Source organism: Chamaea fasciata, unplaced genomic scaffold (genome assembly GCF_029207755.1).
Source record: "Chamaea fasciata isolate MVZ Bird 193981 ecotype frontalis unplaced genomic scaffold, bChaFas1.0.hap1 SCAF_3, whole genome shotgun sequence".
Classification (NCBI taxonomy): Eukaryota; Metazoa; Chordata; class Aves; order Passeriformes; family Sylviidae; genus Chamaea; species Chamaea fasciata.
The window spans coordinates 47,905,194-47,924,800 of record NW_027094088.1 but is presented as its reverse complement, the minus strand read 5'-3'; the positions used below and the strand labels follow the sequence as shown (position 1 = coordinate 47,924,800).

Sequence of the window (19,607 nt, the reverse complement as noted above, 5' to 3'; positions counted from 1 at the left end):
ATGGAAAGATCATGCATGCTATTGAGAAATGAAGACTCAGTAATACAAAGACAAAAAAAAAACTTCTATTGAGCTACTGGCTGTAGAAAAAAGAATTAAAATCTAAGATGTCAAAAATATAAAATGGATGTTTTCTCTGGAGATAAAACCCATCATCTCAATTTTGTATCTACAGAAAAACTCCAGGTTCTTTTAGCTGTCATGACTCAGAGGAACAGAAAACCCAAGTTACTTCTTCCTTTTTCTTACTCACATTTCTAATTACACTGCTATATTAACTTTAGCAGAAATATGTGTGATGTAAATGAACTCATATGCCTGTGAGGACCCTTGTTTAGTAATTCCCTGACCTTATTATATTCTTCTAGCCCTGTATTTATCCATCTAAGCAGTTAAAACCCCACAGATGCACCAGCTGTGTCTGCTTGCGTCAGGAAGATCCTGGGTATCAGCTGCAGGAAGACAGGAATCAACACTGACTTAATGAAGAGCTGGTGCTGTGTGGTGCTGTGGCAGTCAGTGGAGGCAAGGAGGGTGTGATGATGGGTTGGGCTCCTGTGATGTGTGATTGACTCCTGACATATCAAGGAATGTTGGAATTAGTCCCAGATAGAAAAAAAAAAGACTATACAAAAGGAGCTGAGATGCAGCGCTGTCTTTTGGGACACCTAGTTGAATGACTGACAAAAATCTATTATGGAGAGAGGGGTGAGCGTGACTAAAAGGTCTCACAGCATTTATTTTGACAGGATGATTAATTTCTCATTACTCATCCACAATGGGGATGTCTGGGGGGAATTAGGGAAATATTTGGTTCTTTCAAACATTGATTATTTGGAGAAAAGGTTTTTCATAAATCCAAACACTTTATGCTGTCTTTGTTTGAAATAGCACAGTGGAAGCTTTCTAATTTTTTGGTGGAAGTTCTTCACAGTCTCAGCAGTACCAGGGCTCTTTATTTCAAAGTCAGAAGACAAATCCTCAGCCCTTTCAGATGGTCTAACATACATGGCCCATGTCCTCATGCCAGCTCTTCCTCCAGGTCCTGCTGATGTGATGGATTCAGTTCCGTGAGAGGACAAATCCTGGCTGCTAACCTGCAGTACTGCTTCACTCCAGTAATTTTTACCTGATAGCCATCTGGGTAATAATCTTACCTTCTTCCTGTGAGGAAGCACTTTATGTTCAATGACCCTCAAGAAATAGAACAAGTATTTGCTTCTTTGCTCTTGTTGATTTCTACCTTGCACATCTCCTGCTTTAAGACCTTGTGTTTGAAGTGCCACTCAGGAAGTTCTGTGTTTTTATAACATCTACAGTAGCTGAGCTCAAGACAGAAAGGCAAAGCTAGGATGATGCTTTCACCCTTCACAAAAACCACACCTAGGAATGGCCATGCTGAATTAGATGTGAAGCCCCTCTAGCTCAATATTTTGTCTAGGTAGCAGGTGCCTGAGTAAAAAATGAGTACATGAACGGGGAAAATATTACAAGGAAATATTCCCACTTAACTATTTTTATTGGAGGTGTAGGGGGAAAGAATTAAATCTGGACACAGCAAGAAAAGGAGAAAATAACTGAAAGTGAGAAGTGTGAACAAAAAGGCTATTCAGAAGGGATGTTGTAAAGGAAATGGGGTGGAATTGTGGAAATAGGAGATGGTGAAATGACACAGTCCGTGAGGCAGAGAGAACTGCAGAAAATTTCTTGGGATATAGACATGGAGGAAGGATGGAAGAATGGAGCAGTCGAAGAAAGAGCCCATGGAATAAGGGAACCTGAACACATGTCAGCAGGCAACAGCAACAGCCAGTCACTAGTATCAGCTATGTACAGAACAGAAAGAAGTTTAAGAACATAGTTGTAATGCATATTTACTTGAGAGAGTCTGGATTTTGAGTAATTTTGAAAATCTCATTATTTTCTATCTATATTCCCCTAAATAAGTTATAAATCTGGGCCTTTGCATATATATTGCTGAAGAGAGCCAGAGTGAAAACAAACATGGGAGAAACCAGGACCTGTTTGCCATAGGGCAGCTTTGTTGAAGCTCTGTAGGATGAAGGGGTGACACCGCCCTGGAAGCACACAGAAGGCTCAGCTGGTCTGAACTGAATGGCAGGGGGTTTTTCCTGGTATTCACCAGGGCCAGGATACTACTTTGAGGTCTTAGGACACCAGAGAACCGTTTTAGAAGGGAGAGGATAATTTCTGGAGGGTCGAAGGGCTTTCCCCTTCCCTGGCATATGCTTTCTCTTCCACAGGAATTACAGCTGGTAACCACAGATAGTGGCACAAGTATTAGGGCAAGTTGCACAGGCTAGTTGGAAATGATGGATTAATTTATGCCCATTTTATTAAGTCCTTTTCTTCCCTTTGGTTTCCTGGAAACCTGGTGCTTGATGTTTGTGGATTTTCACAACATATTTGTTTAAGGCACATGACTATACTGACTGTTAGTTCAATTTTGTTAGGCATTAGCTAATGCTTTAAATTAAATTTCTCACTGGAAAAAGAAAATCCAACTTGAAAGCCTCATCAAAAGTGTTGTTTCTTTTTCTTGATGAAGAAGAGTAAGTGGAACTTCATAGAAAAAAGGAAACAGAAATAAGTCACCAAGAGAGCAAAGATTTAAGCTTTTTCTTCATTATGATTTCCAGACAGTATCACATAGCACTAGATTTCAAATTGTAAAGGTGTAAATATTTATTCATTTTTCATCCACCGTGCTGATATTCAGCTGGTATTTGTAGGGATTTCCACAACTTATGGAGTAGTAAGAATGCAACTATTAGTAATAATTTAGGGTTTCTTCTTATATTTATCTACAGTAAACAGCTCACTTAAAGAGCATCCAGTGTGAAGCAAAACTTTTTGAGTTTGGGTAAAATTCAACCATGCACACACCATTTCAGTGCTACCTTCTGGCTCAAAGCTAGTAGCAATGAGAGTTGGTCTGTGGTTATGTTTGTAAAGACAAACCCACTCAGAATAGGGAACTGTTGCTTTAGGAAAATCAGTGTCTGTCAGCAGCTATAAAATAGTCACAAAATTTTTGCTTTGGTTTAGGATAACCTTGTTTTCTTTCAGGATAGTCTTTGCTTCAAAAGGCCAAGAAGGTAAAACTTGTGCGAGCCCATTTACCTTCTCAGTGACTGTGACATCAAAAATAAAGTGTTCAAAGTTGACTCATTAATGGAGAATTTGCTAGGCTATTGAAGAAGTTGAGCTCTTATCCTTTTTCTTTCTGTTACTAAGGAAAAAAAGGATAATTTTTAGACTGAATTCTTGTTACAGAACTTGTTCTGCGGAAAACAGTAGCTTTGATTTGGATATTTATTCCCATTTCTATTCAGTTTCTTTATCTATCTCATTAAAAGGAGAACTGAAATTTATGCCTCTAAATTTTTATGGGAAAGGAGAATCACAGTAAATAAAGTAGCTGTTTTGTTTCAAAATGCACTCTCAAATCCAAATTAATTTTGCGTTTGCAACAAAGAAAAATGGATACTTCATCAGCTAGATCCTTTCACATTCCCTGTTGTATAGTCTCAGTGAGCATTAAGTTATTACAAACATAGTGAGTAAATTTAGACTGGGGTCATGCTTTAGTGTATTTTAAAGTTCTTTTATAATTAAAACATCACTTTGTTTATATAAAATTCTAGGTGATAAATCTGTTTTGTAAACAGTTCTATTTTTACATTTAAATTTCATACAAATTCCTGATTGCAATGTTTTCATTAGTCTCCTTTTTTTGTTGTTTTTTTTTTTTTTCTGTGATAAGACTTTTACTTACATACCTCACAAACATCAGGATTTCAAGTTTTTGTCTGCTGACAAAATATGAGAAGAGGCTAGGAGAACTTGGTTTGTTTATCTTACAGATGAAAAGGCAAAGGGAACCACACCACAATCTTTCATTGCCTGTGGGGAAAGCCATGAAGAAGACAGAGCCAAACCATTCTTAGAAGTGCTCAGCAAAAGGACAGGAGACAAAGGTCATAATTGCTTTGACCAGACAAGAGGAAAAAATTCTTCATGGTGAGAGTAGGTCAGTGCTGGAAGAGACCACCCAGAAAGACTGGGGAACCTCCATCCCTTTGGATTTTCAGAAGTCAATGGGGAAAACCTGTCTGCAACCTGATCGGCGTTTGCAATTAGGTCTTCACTGAGTGGGGTATGGGACTGGGTGACTCCCAGGGGTCCTCTCCAATCTAAATTTTCCTAATCTTCTATGAAAGAGTACTTTAAATAATGGTCATCTGATTTTTTTAATGAGGAAAAGTCAGTCTCCAGAACACTTAACAGATAGTACTTCCCATTACAGTTAATACAGCTTTGGGAATTAATATGATGCATACTAGTTTTCAAAGTTCTAAGTTTATTTCTCTGCAGAGCTTACATGGAAAAATCTTTCTTTAGATGCTGAGTTATGTTGCGATATGTTTTTTAGGATTAACAGTTGGGACAACACATTAGATATAATCAAACCTTCCCTCAGTCATTGTTCTTTCCCTCTGGACTCTTTGCCAATGTATACCACATACAGTCAAATAATCAACATTTTACACACAAGTATAAATAGCTCTATTTACCTGAACTAATAGCCTGGTTCTGCAAATATTTGCCATTGTGTATGAGCAATTCTAGTGAATTACTCACCATGTGCCCTCGTGGAAACCCCAGAAAAAATATTTGAGAGTCTGGTTGTGTTCCTTTTAAAAAAGCACAGAAATATTAGCTTCCACTCATTCATTGCACGTTATTCTTTGCAACATAACCATGGGCTACTCATTCTATGTGTAAATCTGAGTGCTCTGTTCTACCTGAACACCTTCACAAATATCTTGATGGAATTGTATTCATTTCAGAGTCTTCCTCACATTCATCCACTATGTGAGTATTCCGTTCTGATTGTTTGTGTTTTAGTCTAGTTTTTTTACAACCATCAAAAATGTGAAAGCATGATTCAAAACACTGAACAGTACTCAGGTATCCAGAGCAAATGCCCATGCTCCTTCCTTAATGTGCCAAAAATCAGATAAGTCTTGAAGGTAGAAAAAAATAAACAAATCTAAATGTTCCTGAATAATATCACTGCACTTAATAAAAAGCACATAAATGAGTTTTTCAAACTGAGTTTGTTGTTACCAATCAAAACTTGCCTCCGTTTTCTGCTCTGACACTTTTTGACTTTCTTCCTTCTTTACTCTTGAATTACCTTCCCAACATATTGACTACCCTCCCCCCTGTTCAGTGTTGTCTGGGAACCCCCTGAGTATGTATTCCACCTTGGCACTGGGAGCATCAGTGAAGTTGATGAACAGTGCTGGCACTAGTATCAACCCTGAGGAACATTCCTTCTAACTACCCACCCAAATCTCATATAAGTCTTCACAAAGACTTGCCCAGATTTCTCTGAGGGCTTGAGGTGAGGCAGACCAGTCTTTTGTTGCCTGGACTTCTGATTGTCTTTTTATTTTTATTGTTGTTTATTCTTGTATTTCAAAGTCACCTAAAACTTTACTGTATTTTCTGACAGGTGACTTAATTTTGTGAAACCAAAATCAGTGCCAAACAACCAGAGAGTTTCACAATGTTGTAACCTTGCCAGCCTCCACAGTCCCATGGGAGCGCACCATTTCTCCTCCTGCTGTCCCATCAGAAGGGTCTTACCCTTTCACCAAGCACATCCAAATCATAAAATTTCCAGTATCTTAAAAGCTTTTCAAGACCCTTCCAAGATGCACACATAGAAATTATATAATTCATTAGGTATTGTCAATAAGACCGATGAATAGGGTCTGCATCAGTCAGTTTTTCCTGCCTCTCATAACATCAGTTCCAGCTCCAGATCACAGAACCTCCTTGCTAATTTTGCCGGTGCTGTCAGTCTTTCACCAGGTCTGTGAAGAGAAGATAATTGCTGCTTCAATCTGTCTCTGGGCTGAGAAGAGGGTTTGACATATTATGTGGTCTGGAAGGAAAATAAGATTCAGGGGGGGAAAAAATGGAAGGAGACTTTAAAAGGAGTAAAATGCTCTTCCTCCTTTTCTCCCTCTCCCTCTTTAGCAGACGAACCTGCGATCCGTAGGCTTTCTACCCAGAGGCTGCATTTTAACCGCTGGTAAGTAGCTAACCTTTCCAAAACACCTTGCAGCGCAATGCTTTCTGTGAGAACGCCGCTGCGCTGCGCAATCCTGTGGCGAACTATATGAAGCCTGAGGACAAATGCGCGCCTAACTCTGCTCAAAAAACTCCTCCAGGAAACCGCTTAAGGATAAATCCGTCCCCGCCAAATTACAAACGGGAGCGTGTCCCTCCTCCGGAACCCCTGTGCTGCGGGCGGCTGGTGGGTGCCCCACACCGCTTTGTCCCCAGCTCCCCCAGCCCGCATCAGGAGGGATGTTCGCAGGAAAACATGTTTCAAGCAGTTTAAAATTATAATGGCGGGGGGTCCCCCTCAGCCCGTGGGGGTCGGCCAGGGGAGCCGGGGCCGGGCCGGGCCGGCGGCGCTTCCCGCGGCGGCCCGGCGGGGGCGCTGCGAGCCCGGCGTTCGTGGGCAGCGCCCGCGCCTCAGCAGCCCCGGGCGGCCCCGGCGGCTCGGGGGGAGCGGGACCGCCGCCTCCCGCCGACCCGCGCCGCTTCCCGGGGCACCGCCGCTTCCCGGGGCAGCGCTGGTCCGCGCCCCTCCGACCCCCAAAAAGTCCCCCTTCCACCGCGAAGGGCTCGCTACCCCCGCGGGGCAGCCGGCGCCGCCGTCGGTCCGGCTGTCCTAAGGGCGCCGGGGGGCAGCTCCCCGGGCCGTGCCCCCTCGGCGTTCCCTTGCCGCAGGGAAAACGGGGCCGGGCAAGCCCGGCGGAGAGCCCGCGGAGCGGTGGCAGCCCCGAGCCGCTGCCCGGCCAGGCTGCCTTGCCCCCCGGGCCGCCTGCACGCCGCCTCCCCGCGCCCCCGGCGGGCCGGGCTGGGCAGGCGAGCGGCCGGCGGCAGAGACCGTGGGCTGCGGGCAGGGAAAGTTGGAAAGGCCTGGGGGAGAGCCGAGGCAGGGGCCTGGGAGCAGGGTGGCGGGCGCGGAGGAGGAGCGGGGAGAAGCCGCACCGGGAGGAGCCGGAGGAGATCTGCGGGCGGCGCATCAGGCACCTCCGGGGTAGAGGAGAGGGAGGACCCGGGCGGGGAGCACCGCTCCGGGTACCGGTGGCTGGGAAGCGAGAGCTGCGGCGGCATCCGGGAAAGGCGGGGGCAGCGCCGGTGACCTGCCGCAGATCGGCTCCTCTACCGCCGCCGGAGGATGCACGAAGCGCCGGCAGCCCGCACGGCCCCGCCGCCGCCGCCTCCTCCCCAGGGCGGCTGCGGACAGCGGCGGGAGCGCCGGCGGAGATAGGGGAACGCGGGGAAAGTTGTGCGGGCCGGGCGTAGGGCTGCGTGCCCCGCTGGGGCAGGAGGGCACCGCCGGCTTCAGCGCCGAGAAAGTGGGGTTAGGAAACAGTTTCTGGTCTCACTCCCAGCGAAGCGCATTTAACCAGCATTGCGGTGATAAAGGGAAACTGGGAAAGTAACTCGGAAAAGTGAGTGGGATTTTTTTTTTTTTTTTTTCTTTTCTTCCCTCTGTTTTGCTCCTAATCCGAAAAGAGCCGTTTAAAAGGAAAGCAAAATCCGCCGTTTGCGCCCGCTGCTGGGAGAGGCACGGGAGAGGAGGGCACTGCACACCGGCACCCCTGCCCACGCTGAGCGAGGGATCCTGCGCTCGGCTCTCCCCCGACACCATCGGGTACCAAAGCAGCTACTTATAGTAAAGAGATTCATCATACGACAGAGCGCAGGAAGGTGAGAGAGAAGCAGAAACAGAAACTAACGCTGAAAGGAAGAAAGAAAAAAAAAAAAAAAAAAAAAAAGGACAGCGACTGCGAATTACTTCCAGAGAAAGTGGGTGGATGTTATGCAGCAGCGACCTGGGATTGTAGGGGATGCACCCTTATATTTTGCTTCTCTCTAGTCCGAGCCTCCCTTCCCCGGTGGCAGAAAGCGTCTGTACTTGGTACAAGAGGAGGAATAAGCAGGAGGGGTTCGCTCAGCAGTGCTTGCGGTGCCCTACTGATCTGCTTTAAGGAATTTTTTTTTTTCCCTGGTGGATGTTTTCTTGACCTTGATTTTGAGACGTCTTACTTGCATTGCAGTTTTTGTGGCTTTATTCCCTTTGGCGAAAAGTGGAAAGGGGGAGGCTGGCTTGGGTGCTGAAAGTTGCAGTCATTATTTTGGAGCCAGCATGTGCACCAACATAGTCTACGAGTGGCTGAAGACCCTGCAGCTTCCCCAGTACGCGGAGTCCTTCGTCGACAATGGCTACGACGACCTGGAGGTCTGCAAGCAGATCGGCGACCCGGACCTGGATGCCATCGGCGTGGCCGTGCCCCACCACCGGCGCCGAATCCACGAAGCCGTGCGGCGGCTGAAGGAGGCGGACGAGAGGGCGGCGGGGCTCTACTTCACCCTGGAGCCGCCGCCGCCGCCCCCCGCCCCCGCCGGGCGCTGTCCCCGCCGGGCGGGGGGGCTGGAGGAGCCCCGGCGGGGGGCGGCCCCCAGGGCCCGGCCCGGCGGGCGGCGGGGGGCGGCCGGGGGCGGGGGGATGGTCGCGTACCCCAGGCTGAAGCTGAAGATCATGATCCGGGACAAGCTCATCCGCGACGGCATCAACCTGAGTAAACCGCCCTACTCCAACAAGGTAAGAGGGGCCCCGCCGGCCGCCACCCTAGGAGGAGCCTTGGCTGTCGGGTGTGGAGGAGCAGAGGGGTGCCTGGGCTGGAGTTGCGGGGTCCAGCAGGGCCTGGTCCCGCCTCCGCCAGGTACTGGTGATGAATTTCTCCAGTTGTGCCACTGGCATTTTGGAGGGTGATATGGTAGGGACTGAGCGCCAGCAAGGTGTGAAGAGTGGTGGGACCAACAAAGGTGAGATCCACCAGCACTTTTTGGCATTGATGGTATAGCATGGGGCTGTGTTTTGATTTTTCCTCCCTTTTTTTCCATTAACCAGTTCTTTTAGTCCCGTTTAGTTTGAGGTGGGGAAGTGGAAATTGACAGGATGGTCTTAATGGTTTGGGCGGTTTTTTTGCTTGTCTTTTCTGTGAAACTTTTCCATTGTGTTGAAGAGGGATGTCTTCTCACATCTTTTGATAATGGTCCTGTTTTAGTGTCAGTTTCTGTTGGTGAAAGGACTCCTGAAGCAAGTGGTCATCTGGCTGGAGAAAGAACTCCAGCAGCTGAATCCAACTGTTGGCTGGATTTATTTGCTGGAAGATGGTAGTGACTGGTGAATGTCAAAACTATTCATCAGCTGCTTCAGCACAGTCAGTCAATCTCCAGGATGCACAGTCTGCTGAGAGACCAGAAAAGGCTACATCTCAGAGGAGTCTGTTCCAGTCTGATGAAACCTCAATGTTTATCTAATTCTCATCTTTTGAAAAGGTTACAATGTAAGATTCATCAGCTTTGGAAGTTTGAAATTGTTTTGTCAGGAAGTTTTGGTAGGTTTCCTGCTGAAAATGTAATATACAGAGTAAGTAAAACCATAGAATAAAATGAATAATAGAGTGGAGAAGAAAATGGTTTGTGAAAGAAATTAAGGTATTATAATGCATGGGGATTTCAGAGTTCAGAGTGAAGTGCTTCAGAGTAGTTTGATGACCCAAGTTGCCTATATTTTCTTCAATGATTTGAAGTCTCATTTTTCAGAAAGACTGAGCAGTTGATGTTGACCTTCAAGTTGTGGGTACTTTTTCTCTCTGAAATGCGTATGAATGTATGGAAGCAAGGTGATGGGGAGGGCTGCAAGTCTGGGTTTACAGAAATGTGAGGAATTAAAATTGAGAATGTATCATCTGCTGTCAGGGACATGGTGTGAGGATAATGGGTAAAATTCGACTTGGATAACACTGGACAGATGCAGATAATAAAACTGCAAATTTCAGTATTCCAGTCTTTTTAATGTCTCAGTGACAGAGGCCCATAGTCACTTCTCAAGTACAGCACAGTTGTCTGGTTTGGGATATTTATTTGTTCCCTTTTCCTGAACTTCTGGCTGATGACATGGTCAGAGACATTATGTCAAATTTAGCATTCAGGAACATATAGTCTAAGTATAGCATCTTCCAAAAGTTACTGTATCATTTTGGGGAGGTGTTTCCCCCCCACCATTTGGAGTAACACTACATTAGACTGAAATTACCATTACATGTCTGATATAAAAGAAATTCCATGGAATTCTGGCTTGTCAGTGTAGCTTCACGACATTATCACCTCCACAGCTGTTTCATTTCTTCCTTTTGACTTCGTGTGTGTTCTTAGTAACCAATTCAGCCTTTCTGAGTGGATCATCTGCCTTCTCTTTGTGGTATTTTAAAGTTGTGCAGAAGTGGTACTTTGGGACATGGTTTAGTGGTGGACTTGGCAGTGCTGGATAATGGATGGACTCAGTGGTCTTAAAGGTCTTTTCCAACTTGAATGATTCTATGATACTCTTCCATGGGAATGGTAAAATTTATAGGATGCCAGCATATGACATCAAGGCAATTCAATTCCTTGGCATTGATTTATTCTTTAGCTCACTTTATTTTAATTTGATGGGTCTGATAATAATGTGGATTGACTGTCAGGACAAGCTTGCCTTACACAGAAAGCATCACTCAGCTTTAATTGTTTTAAATCTAAATATAATACTTTGAAATACAAAGAGAAACAAAGTTTACTTTCCTAGTTTTATTTCAGACTCTGGTGTCAATGTATTTATTTTGGATAATAAATGCATATAACATCATTTTTTACAATAACAGAAAAAACTTTCTCTCTTCTCAGCATGAATCACTTCACATTGTAGCATGTTGTAAGAAACCATAATGCTGGCAAGATTTGAGTACGTGTTGCTCAACATGGATTATTCTGAATGCCACCCACCATAGCAATCTGAAATGGCTTAAACTGAATAGCAAAAGATCACGTCACTGTACATTATTCATTGGATGTTGTTTAGAGCAAGAAAGATGAAATACTGTATTTTTGCATCTGGGAAAGAGCCATATTATAGAAGTGTCTCTGAAAAAAAAAAGCAAACAAACCAACAAAACCTAAAAAAACTAACAAAGCCAAACTTTAGAAAATTGTGGGTATAATTTAAGCATTAGTTTTAATATAGAATATGTAGCATACAGGTTTCTGCATGTCAAAAGAAACTGAATATATTTTCTGCAGCGCACAGGATTAAAGAATCAACTTAAAGTTTATGTCATTTTTTTGTATACATTTACCACTCATCCTTGTCATGTGGACATTCTGGAATGTGGAACTAGACCACTAACCTACTGGATATCTCTTTGTATTTCTGGTTATGCTGAGCTGCATACTCGTCTTCCACTTCCATGGCTTACTTGGAGAATTCCATCTTTTCTTCTTAATATCTATGCATAGAAATTAGTATCTGTGAAAGGAGGAGCCTGCTGGTGTGTGTATGTGTCTACCTGTATATATGTATATGCATTTCACTTGTTTCCTGAAGAGTACTGCTTGGATTCAATTATGAAGTTCTCAAGCAAGATTTGGTGTTTTATTTTAAAACATCCCTGAGAACTGGAAGGGTATCTCCTCTGGCTTCTTCAGAGTCTTTTGCTAGCTGAGGTGTAAACATGTCAAAAGATCAAAAATTAATATTGGATGTAGCTGTGGAGATGTTAAAAGCATTCTTTTGCTGTCTTTCCTTTTTGCTGTAGTTTCAGATGAAAGGTGGAACAACAGAGTGGGCAGAATAGAAATTTATTGCTATGGTAAATTTTAGTTTAACTTAGTTTGATTACAGTCAGCAGAAATGGGTAACAGCTACTTAGCAGAGCTTAATATAAATCCTTTAAAAGACATGCAGACTTGGAATTGAAGCCATGCATGTGGACGACTTCAGACACATAGAATTATCATAAGCCATCTGATTATTTCCATGGAGAATCTGAATGAGCCTCACCTCCTTATATTGCATCCTATGTGTATTTCAGGTAAACCAAGGAAGGTAACTATAACTGAGGAGAACTCTACAGGAGTCAGAATTTGTTCCATGTTGGAAATGCTCCACACTACTCAAAGACTTGACAAAGTTTTAGTTTGTTTACCAAGCTTGCTATTGCTGACTGGTGGCCTTAGGAGTCTCACATGTGGGTGAAACTTCTTGTGGAGGTAATGGGATTTAATGCCCTTCAAACTAGAGGTCAAGTAAAACATCTTGAAACAGTTAGCTGCTCAAAAAAATTATTTTTGATGGTTATAATTCTGTCGTTAGGAAGTGAATTATGCCCAGTGTAGAAAGACTTATAACAGTCTTTTGCCCTGTATAAGTTTTGGGGAATTAATTGATGGCAGAAGGAAACCAAAATGAGCAGACCCCCTGCATTACAGTGAAGATGAATGAAGGAAAACACAGCACTGACCTGAACCAACTGGATCTGGGAAGTATAGCCATTAGCTCCACACAAAACCACTTCTTTCTTTGGTGGGCTTATTCCTAAATGGATAATGTCTGTGCTGAATTGGAGCAGGAGTAGAGTCACTAAATGTCACTGTGGAAGACAGAGCAGAGGAGCATTCAATTTTGCCAATATAAAGAAAAGTAGGATACCTTGTTGTGGAACACGCCAAGAGAAATTTAGTACTCTATTTATCTTGAATATAGATTAAGTGACATTTAATAGCTTACTGGAATTTCATTATTATTTCTAATTGAAATAAATGGCCTAACCTGTTTCTTGAAGAACTTTATTCAATTTTTCATCTGCAGAGAATTGCAAGTACATTAAAAACGTACATACATTAAATCTTCCACAGCAATTAAGGAGATTTGCTTAGCCTCAGTGAAGTTATAGTCATGAAGATTTCAATATTTATTAGAGAGAATAAAACTGTAGTGTGACACATGTACATGTACGTGACCTCACTGTCACTCACTGTCCTCTTCCTGATTATCAGCATGCTTGGAAAACAAACAGTAAAAATTCAAATGCATGAGATCATAATCTCAAGAGTTCAAGCAGATGTAGAAAAGTAAAATGTTAGATCCAAGTGAGTATCTGCTTAAACACCCAAACACATTCTTTTTAAGTTATGTGCTGATAATATAGCACAGATTTGTGGTTCTGATTCAGTCTTTGTTTAATCCTTGCCACTACAAAATGAGGAATATTTCACATAAGTGTTAGGAGGTAAAGATGCCAGCAATATTGCCTTGAAATACACCAGTTCAAGCTGAGGCTGGATAATGTAATCAGCACTTTAGATATCTACAGAAGAGAATTCAGCAAATTAAAAATACTGTGCTTTGAAGAAATGGCAGCACTCACCTATACTGGAATTAAACATGAACCTTTTTCTAAAGACCTGGCTGCTTTAGAATAACTGCATCAACTCTGATTAGCAGAGCGTTCTCAAATATGCCTTGGGGAAAGCTGCCTATTGACAGAAGTACTAGTGCATTAAGTAGTAACAATATTTTCATGGCAATAAATTAGCAAAGCTACAGGCAATGTTCAGGAAGTAAAAAGGTATTTTATATAAGATACCACTGAATTTGCCTTTGACTTCACAACTCTGTTTTCTTTTAAAGAAAACATAGCACCTCATATATTTGGCAGCTGTTTCAAAGTCCCAGTTTATTAAACTCACAAGAAACAAACTGAAAAAGTTCTTCTTCCAATCAGCCCATTAAAAAAAATGTTGCAGAATATGAACAATACAGTACTATATTGTATTTGCATTTGAATTGTTCCTGAATATTTTAAAGTGTATTCAATCTCCTCTGGAAATGTTGATTGCAAATCTTCATGGGTTTCATTATTTTTCAATTTAGAGGGAAGGGAAGATTTCATTAGGGTACATTACAGGTGGAGTCCTGAGAGAGGATAGTATCAGCTCCATGGCTTTCTTTCCCCCTTTCCATGGTTGTGTTAAGGGTAATTTCTGATCTCTGATTGTGGTGTGGGCTGGCAGAGAAGCTGTGAGGGACTGAGCAGCTGCCCTGCAAGGGGAATCCTTCCTGCATCCTCCACAAGGCTCTGAGTTTTAAGGAAAAGCTAAACTTAAAGATTCCTGGCAAAAGAGAAATGCCTAGTCTCTGGTAGTTCCTTGAGGGCTTTTTGCTTCCCCCAAAGGACTTGATTTAGTCAGAGCTCTGTAGTGCAAAGCTGAACTGATTTTTCCTACCTAATGTGGGGTTTTGTTTTAATACTGCTCCTCAACAGGGACACCACCAGCAGTGTGACAAAAGCCTGTCTACCAGTTTCACTCCTCCACGTTGATAACCTGTCTTGTTTTAAGTGAGTTTCGTGATCATAAGGCTTTCTGAAAAGTAAATGCATTTTAAGGAAAATATTTGTGTTGATAACCCCACCCCCAGAGCTTCTGTCTCTTCCATATGTAGGATGATGAAGCCCATACAAACAAATATGCATGTGGAATACAAAAAAACAAGACAATTTCTCACCAAATAAGTAATCTTGTGAGCCATGCTTCTGGTTTTGCTTATGACCAATATGAATATCTCACATATTCTGTAATATATAGGGCAGCTGTGTCCCTGATTTCTGACATGAAATTGAAGATTTTTTTAAAATTCATGACAGATTTTAGACAGATGAGGCACTGGGACCCACTGCTGCAGTGTCTTTGTCTATTGCCTTAGGATTAAGAGTAAACTTCCTCGCGTGTAAGTAAGAGAAACGTGATTGAGGAATAACTAATGGCCTGGCTGCATGACAATTACTTATACTTGTTAATTCTCCATGTTAGTTACACCCTGTGTGCATATGTAATTCTGGAGTGTCCCTATCCACTAACGTGTATAGATCCATACATAACCTGAAACACAACAGCCATTACAGACTTTTTAAAAAGTGCAGGAGAGAGGTTTGAATTGACAGGAATACTATTATTGTAGATTAGGAATAAATTTATTTTTTCACTTACGGGAACTCGCTTAGTGATTTGAGACTCTTCTACAGCAGAAGAGGATGGAATGTGTTAATACTACAATGCGGGTTCAACGTTTGAATTTCTTGCTTTGTCAGTTTGAATGAGCCCCTCTGCTTGGTGTTTGACAAAGCTATCTGTTCAATCTCTTTGTCTAGGTTAATATGACATCTCATATTGATGTCCTTATCTTGACAAATGTGGTTGCTTGTGCACCCTGCAGGAATCGTCTTTTATTAAAAGAGCACGGCATGGCTATGTTTAGCACTGCCACGTTATTTTGGGAATGGCTGTGCAGCAGGAAGGGGAGAATCGGGTGAACCTTTCATGACACTGTCAGTCTGCGAGCCAAGCCGGCCCAAAGCTGTCTCCAGTGACTCATCCAGCCTCTTCAGTTTGTTACTTGCAGATAGTAAAAAAACTTTTCTTATGATTTTGCAAAACAAAAAAGAAGTGGTGTGTCACGTGAAACACAAGTGGAAGGGCCTTCAAATAGTATCTCATCTTCATTCTCACAAACTCAGCAGGATGGGAATGACGGTGATTCATGCCTCTCGCGGGAGCCCTGTTCTTCCAGTTGGTCTCATTCCCAGTGAAGTCAGTGGGGATTTTGCCAGGGATTTCATTTGATGCTGCTTTTTGAGTGAGGTGGTCCAATTTAAATCAGCTAAAAAGCATTCCCTTGCAGGCTGTAATTGTGGTGGTGGACGAGAACAGGATTACATGAGTTTAGAATGGTAGCATGAACAACACTAACATGAAAAAAAAAAAGAAATCAGAACTTTTCAGAGCTTTAAGTATCACCATTAACAGGTCAAACAGTAGTGAGGCAAATTTTTGAACAAAAATCTTACAGGTCTGTGCTAGAATAAATGTTTGGTAAATATTCTCTGAAATCTTCACTAACGTGTATTGGTTGGATATATCATAGTTTTTTACAGTGTTCTCTCAGTAACTTAAAATCATGGAGAAACAGCAATAATAAATGGCAAATAAACCCTATAGGCAGGTACAAATGTATGTCTACGACACATTTAGGGTTTTTCCCAGAATAATTGCATTGGTTTTGAGAAAACACACCTTGATGCAGGCATGTGGTGTTATCCCTGCATATGATGTCAATATTTTGGGGAAATTAAGTCTGGTTCTGATGTCTGTGCCTCAGAAAATGCACAGTAAACTAGGCCTGGTTAAGAAAAGAGCTAAAAGGCTAGGAAAAAACCCTTGCCTCTTAGGGGCTAAGGAAAGCTTGTAGTGTTTTTTTGTTTGGTTTTTTGTTTGGGTTTTTTTGGGGTTGGTTTTTTTTGTTTGTTTTTGTTTTTGTTTTGTTTTGTTTTGTTTTTTGGGGTTTTTTTCCCCCAGAGTTAGTTAAGTGGCCACTTGGCCATGCTTTCACATGCACAGAAGGAAATATTTTTATTAGGAGAAAAAGGCATTGAGAACTTCACTGGCTGAGATCTGGAACTAAGCTATTCATGCTGTGAAGAAGGCCAACAGCCAGTATAAACCAAAAACTTAGTAAGTTAATATTCCATAGAGGAAAAACCAAAACAACGTCCAGACAAAACTAGGAGTGTGTGCCATTTTGGCATCCATGCCCTTAGTTTGTGGATAGAGAAATTTGTTGGTAGTGGTACCTCTGCACTAGCAAGCTCCTGTCCTTTTGGCCTCCACATATTCCAGCCCTGCTCTCCCAGAGCCTTCTGTGTACCCCAGAGCTACCCAATCCCTGACTTCTCCTAAATCATCTCCCCAAAGTCTGCCTCAAGACACACTGTCTTCTTCCCTAAAAGCAATCTCTTTCCCACCCATGAATAGACATCTTTTGCCTTTGATCTCCATAACATTTTTTTTCTTCTAATCTACATTCTGTATGAGTTTCATTCCATCTCCCTCTCCTGCTGTCCAGTGTCTTAGGCTGCTATTTGGATCCCTCTCCTCCCTTATGTTCTAGTGAGAAGAGAAATTTTCTCTCCTGCTCAGGAGGGTGGGGCAATCACTTCCCTGTGCCCATTGAACTCAGTGTCCCCAGCTGCCTTCCCACTGACTTACACAGGTGGCTGAACCCAGATTGTTCTCATAAAACGAAAGCCCTATACTTTGATGTTAAAAATTTCAATCTCAAAACTGCTACAAGTAGCATTCATCCAAAGTCCCTCCAGCCCCAGTTTTGTGGGAGAAAGAAGGGATTCATCTAGGAAAAGGAGGATGTATAATCGCCTTTGAACTGCTGCATGGGACTGATTTGAACTGATTTTTGAAGCAGGACTCAATGTATTCCTTAAAAAATAAGTTGTAACCTCAATGCAAAATGTCTACAATGCAAAAATTCTGAAAGGCTTTTCTTCTTGCCTAATTTTCTAGTTCTAATAATATGATCATAATAATTGCTTCTAATTGCAATCTCTGAATTCTTCTCCAGTTGATTTTTGTTTGGCAAAATGTTTTTCTTGAGATTTTATTTAAACCTTTTCTATTTATAACTGCTTGTATTGTACTGCATTAAGAATTTTTATATAAATGTATCTCTGACCTCTTGTTTGCCTCATAGTTAAGGTTTCCCCCTAAATATCTAGCTATTAGTTTAACAGAGGTTTTTCTGCAGTTAGGGAATGAAGAGTACCAGAATAAAGAATCATCAAGACTATCATAGGTCTTCTTGTGCTACTTCCTAAGCTAAAAATTTCAACTTAAATATAAGGGCAAGCGGCCATTTCAGTCTCTTGGGTCTATATCCTTTCTCACATCATACCAAATGTCAGAAGGGGATCTCATTTTAAAACATTAACCTGTAGAAACTAATAGTAGAAATTGAATTTTCTAACCTAGAAGATTGGTTCCTTTTAAAGTATTAACACTTAAAAGAGGAGAAAACAGAAAATAAAGAACTAAAACAAGAGTAATTTTGATTTAACCTGCTGTTTTCATGTGAAGAAAACTTACTGGACTTTCCTGTGATAACTTCTGAGTAAGATTTTGTCAAGAGGGCATTTTAGAGAGAGCATTTTCACATGCACTTAGTATTTGCACAGTGTTAAAAATAATGCTCTGCAGTTTGTGGAGTAGGATGGAGCAAGAGGAAGTTTGACAAGAATACCACTAGCTGGTTTCTGTCCAGCTCTAAAAATTGCAGAGTAGGGACATACTTCATAGAGCAAATGATTAGAACTAATAAAATGTGTATGTGTCATTGCCAGTAATGTCAAAACCAAACAAACCCCCCAGTCACTCATTTTATATCTCTTCAAGAAGTAACGTTTGTATCCTACCAAAAGTTGAGGTAAAATTCTTCAATATTTTTCAGGCTTGTGGTCTAAAAGCTCCTCGTTTGAGGCAATGTTGAAAAATTCTCTTTTTCAACTGAAAATATTCAGTAGTGTTTTGGGTCCTGATGCAGTAGTTCCCCAGGAAATTTTTTTTTTTTTCCTCTCTGATAGAAGGTCGTGCATGTGCTGCCAAGTGAAAGGAAGGGAGGTTATTTGCTATCAGGCAGCAATTGAAATCAGCTGAGCCAGGCTTGCTCCTGAGTGCTGCCAGGCTGGTAGCATCAGTGCTCATTTACCTCTATAAATATGAGTAGCACTGTATAACTTTGAGCCATGTGGGGGTATTTTTCTGAGCTTTGCCTGCAATGACTCTTGTTGTAGGTAAGTTTTATGTATGTCATTGCAAAGTAAGGTTACCATAGAAAGGGTGGTCTGAATCTCTTGTGGGTTGGCTTATATTGATGCTACAGCAAGTATGTGCTAGTTTGGGTGTTGTGCTTCTTATGAAACATTGCATCACTTATGAAACTGGGTGGCTTTCCTATGAGCCTTCAGTAATGGATATTAATTCACCACTATAAGAAGTTGTCAATGATTGAGGTATTTCCCTAAAGAATTATTTCATCATAGAGCTGGAAACACACTTAAAAGAGAATTTATAGTCTTAACTCATGTATATTAAGAAGAACTGCTTATGCAACCACTGGATTTGTTCGGTCAATTCCTATGGTGTCTATCAGGAAATAAGATATTGCAGTATATCCTTCCTCAATATGTGTGTGATGGGTTTGGAAGAAGCATGGTTTTGTCTAGGTTTTTATAGAACTTGTTTTATAGACCTCTCAGAGGCTGAAATTGATGTAATAGTTAATATTATTGATCTCATTTTGGAAAATAAGGCAGAAATTCCTTTGTGCTGAGCATATTTCTTCCTACAGGGACAAGGAAATGAGTATCATCTTCTCAATAATAAATAGCAGCTTTGTACTTACAATGAATATGAATTAAATTCAAGGTGAAGGTAGTGAAGGAATTTCAAGAGCTTATTTTTATTTTCTTCTCCTTGTATCTCTTGTCATGTTTACCAAGGAAAAATGTCTTTCTCTAATTTGAGTTTGCCATACAACTAGACAAAAACAACATGATACTTTTACTTAGCACATTCGAACTTTAAAGTCTTCCTTTTTTGTTGCTTTTCCTGATAGTTTGTATATTATGACTATATGCTTCATGTACTTGATAGTTTTCAGTTTGCAGCTCTCTAATGGAAAATTTTCAAGAAACGTTATTGCCAGCTAAATGCTAGCATTGGTTTGCCTTCAAATCAATCATGGTACCTAAATTCTGCTC

At 41.8% G+C, this 19,607-nt stretch overlaps 1 protein-coding gene and 1 long non-coding RNA gene across 3 annotated transcripts in view; both read left to right on the top strand.

The window, feature by feature from the left end:
* The first annotated feature begins 7,093 nt into the window (after positions 1-7,093).
* Positions 7,094-19,607, top strand: part of LOC136286846 (SAM and SH3 domain-containing protein 1-like) — a 532,287-nt gene continuing 519,773 nt past the window's right edge. For both annotated transcript variants that reach the window (XM_066178880.1, XM_066178879.1), the window contains exon 1: positions 7,094-8,722. In XM_066178880.1, the coding sequence (XP_066034977.1) occupies positions 8,267-8,722 (456 nt within the window). In that variant the 5' untranslated portion in view covers positions 7,094-8,266. The remainder of the gene's footprint in view (positions 8,723-19,607) is intronic.
* The window catches only part of LOC136286845 (uncharacterized), a 57,911-nt gene continuing 56,904 nt past the window's right edge, over positions 18,601-19,607 (top strand). The window contains exon 1 of the long non-coding RNA XR_010720006.1: positions 18,601-18,638. This is a non-coding gene — a long non-coding RNA (uncharacterized lncRNA). The remainder of the gene's footprint in view (positions 18,639-19,607) is intronic.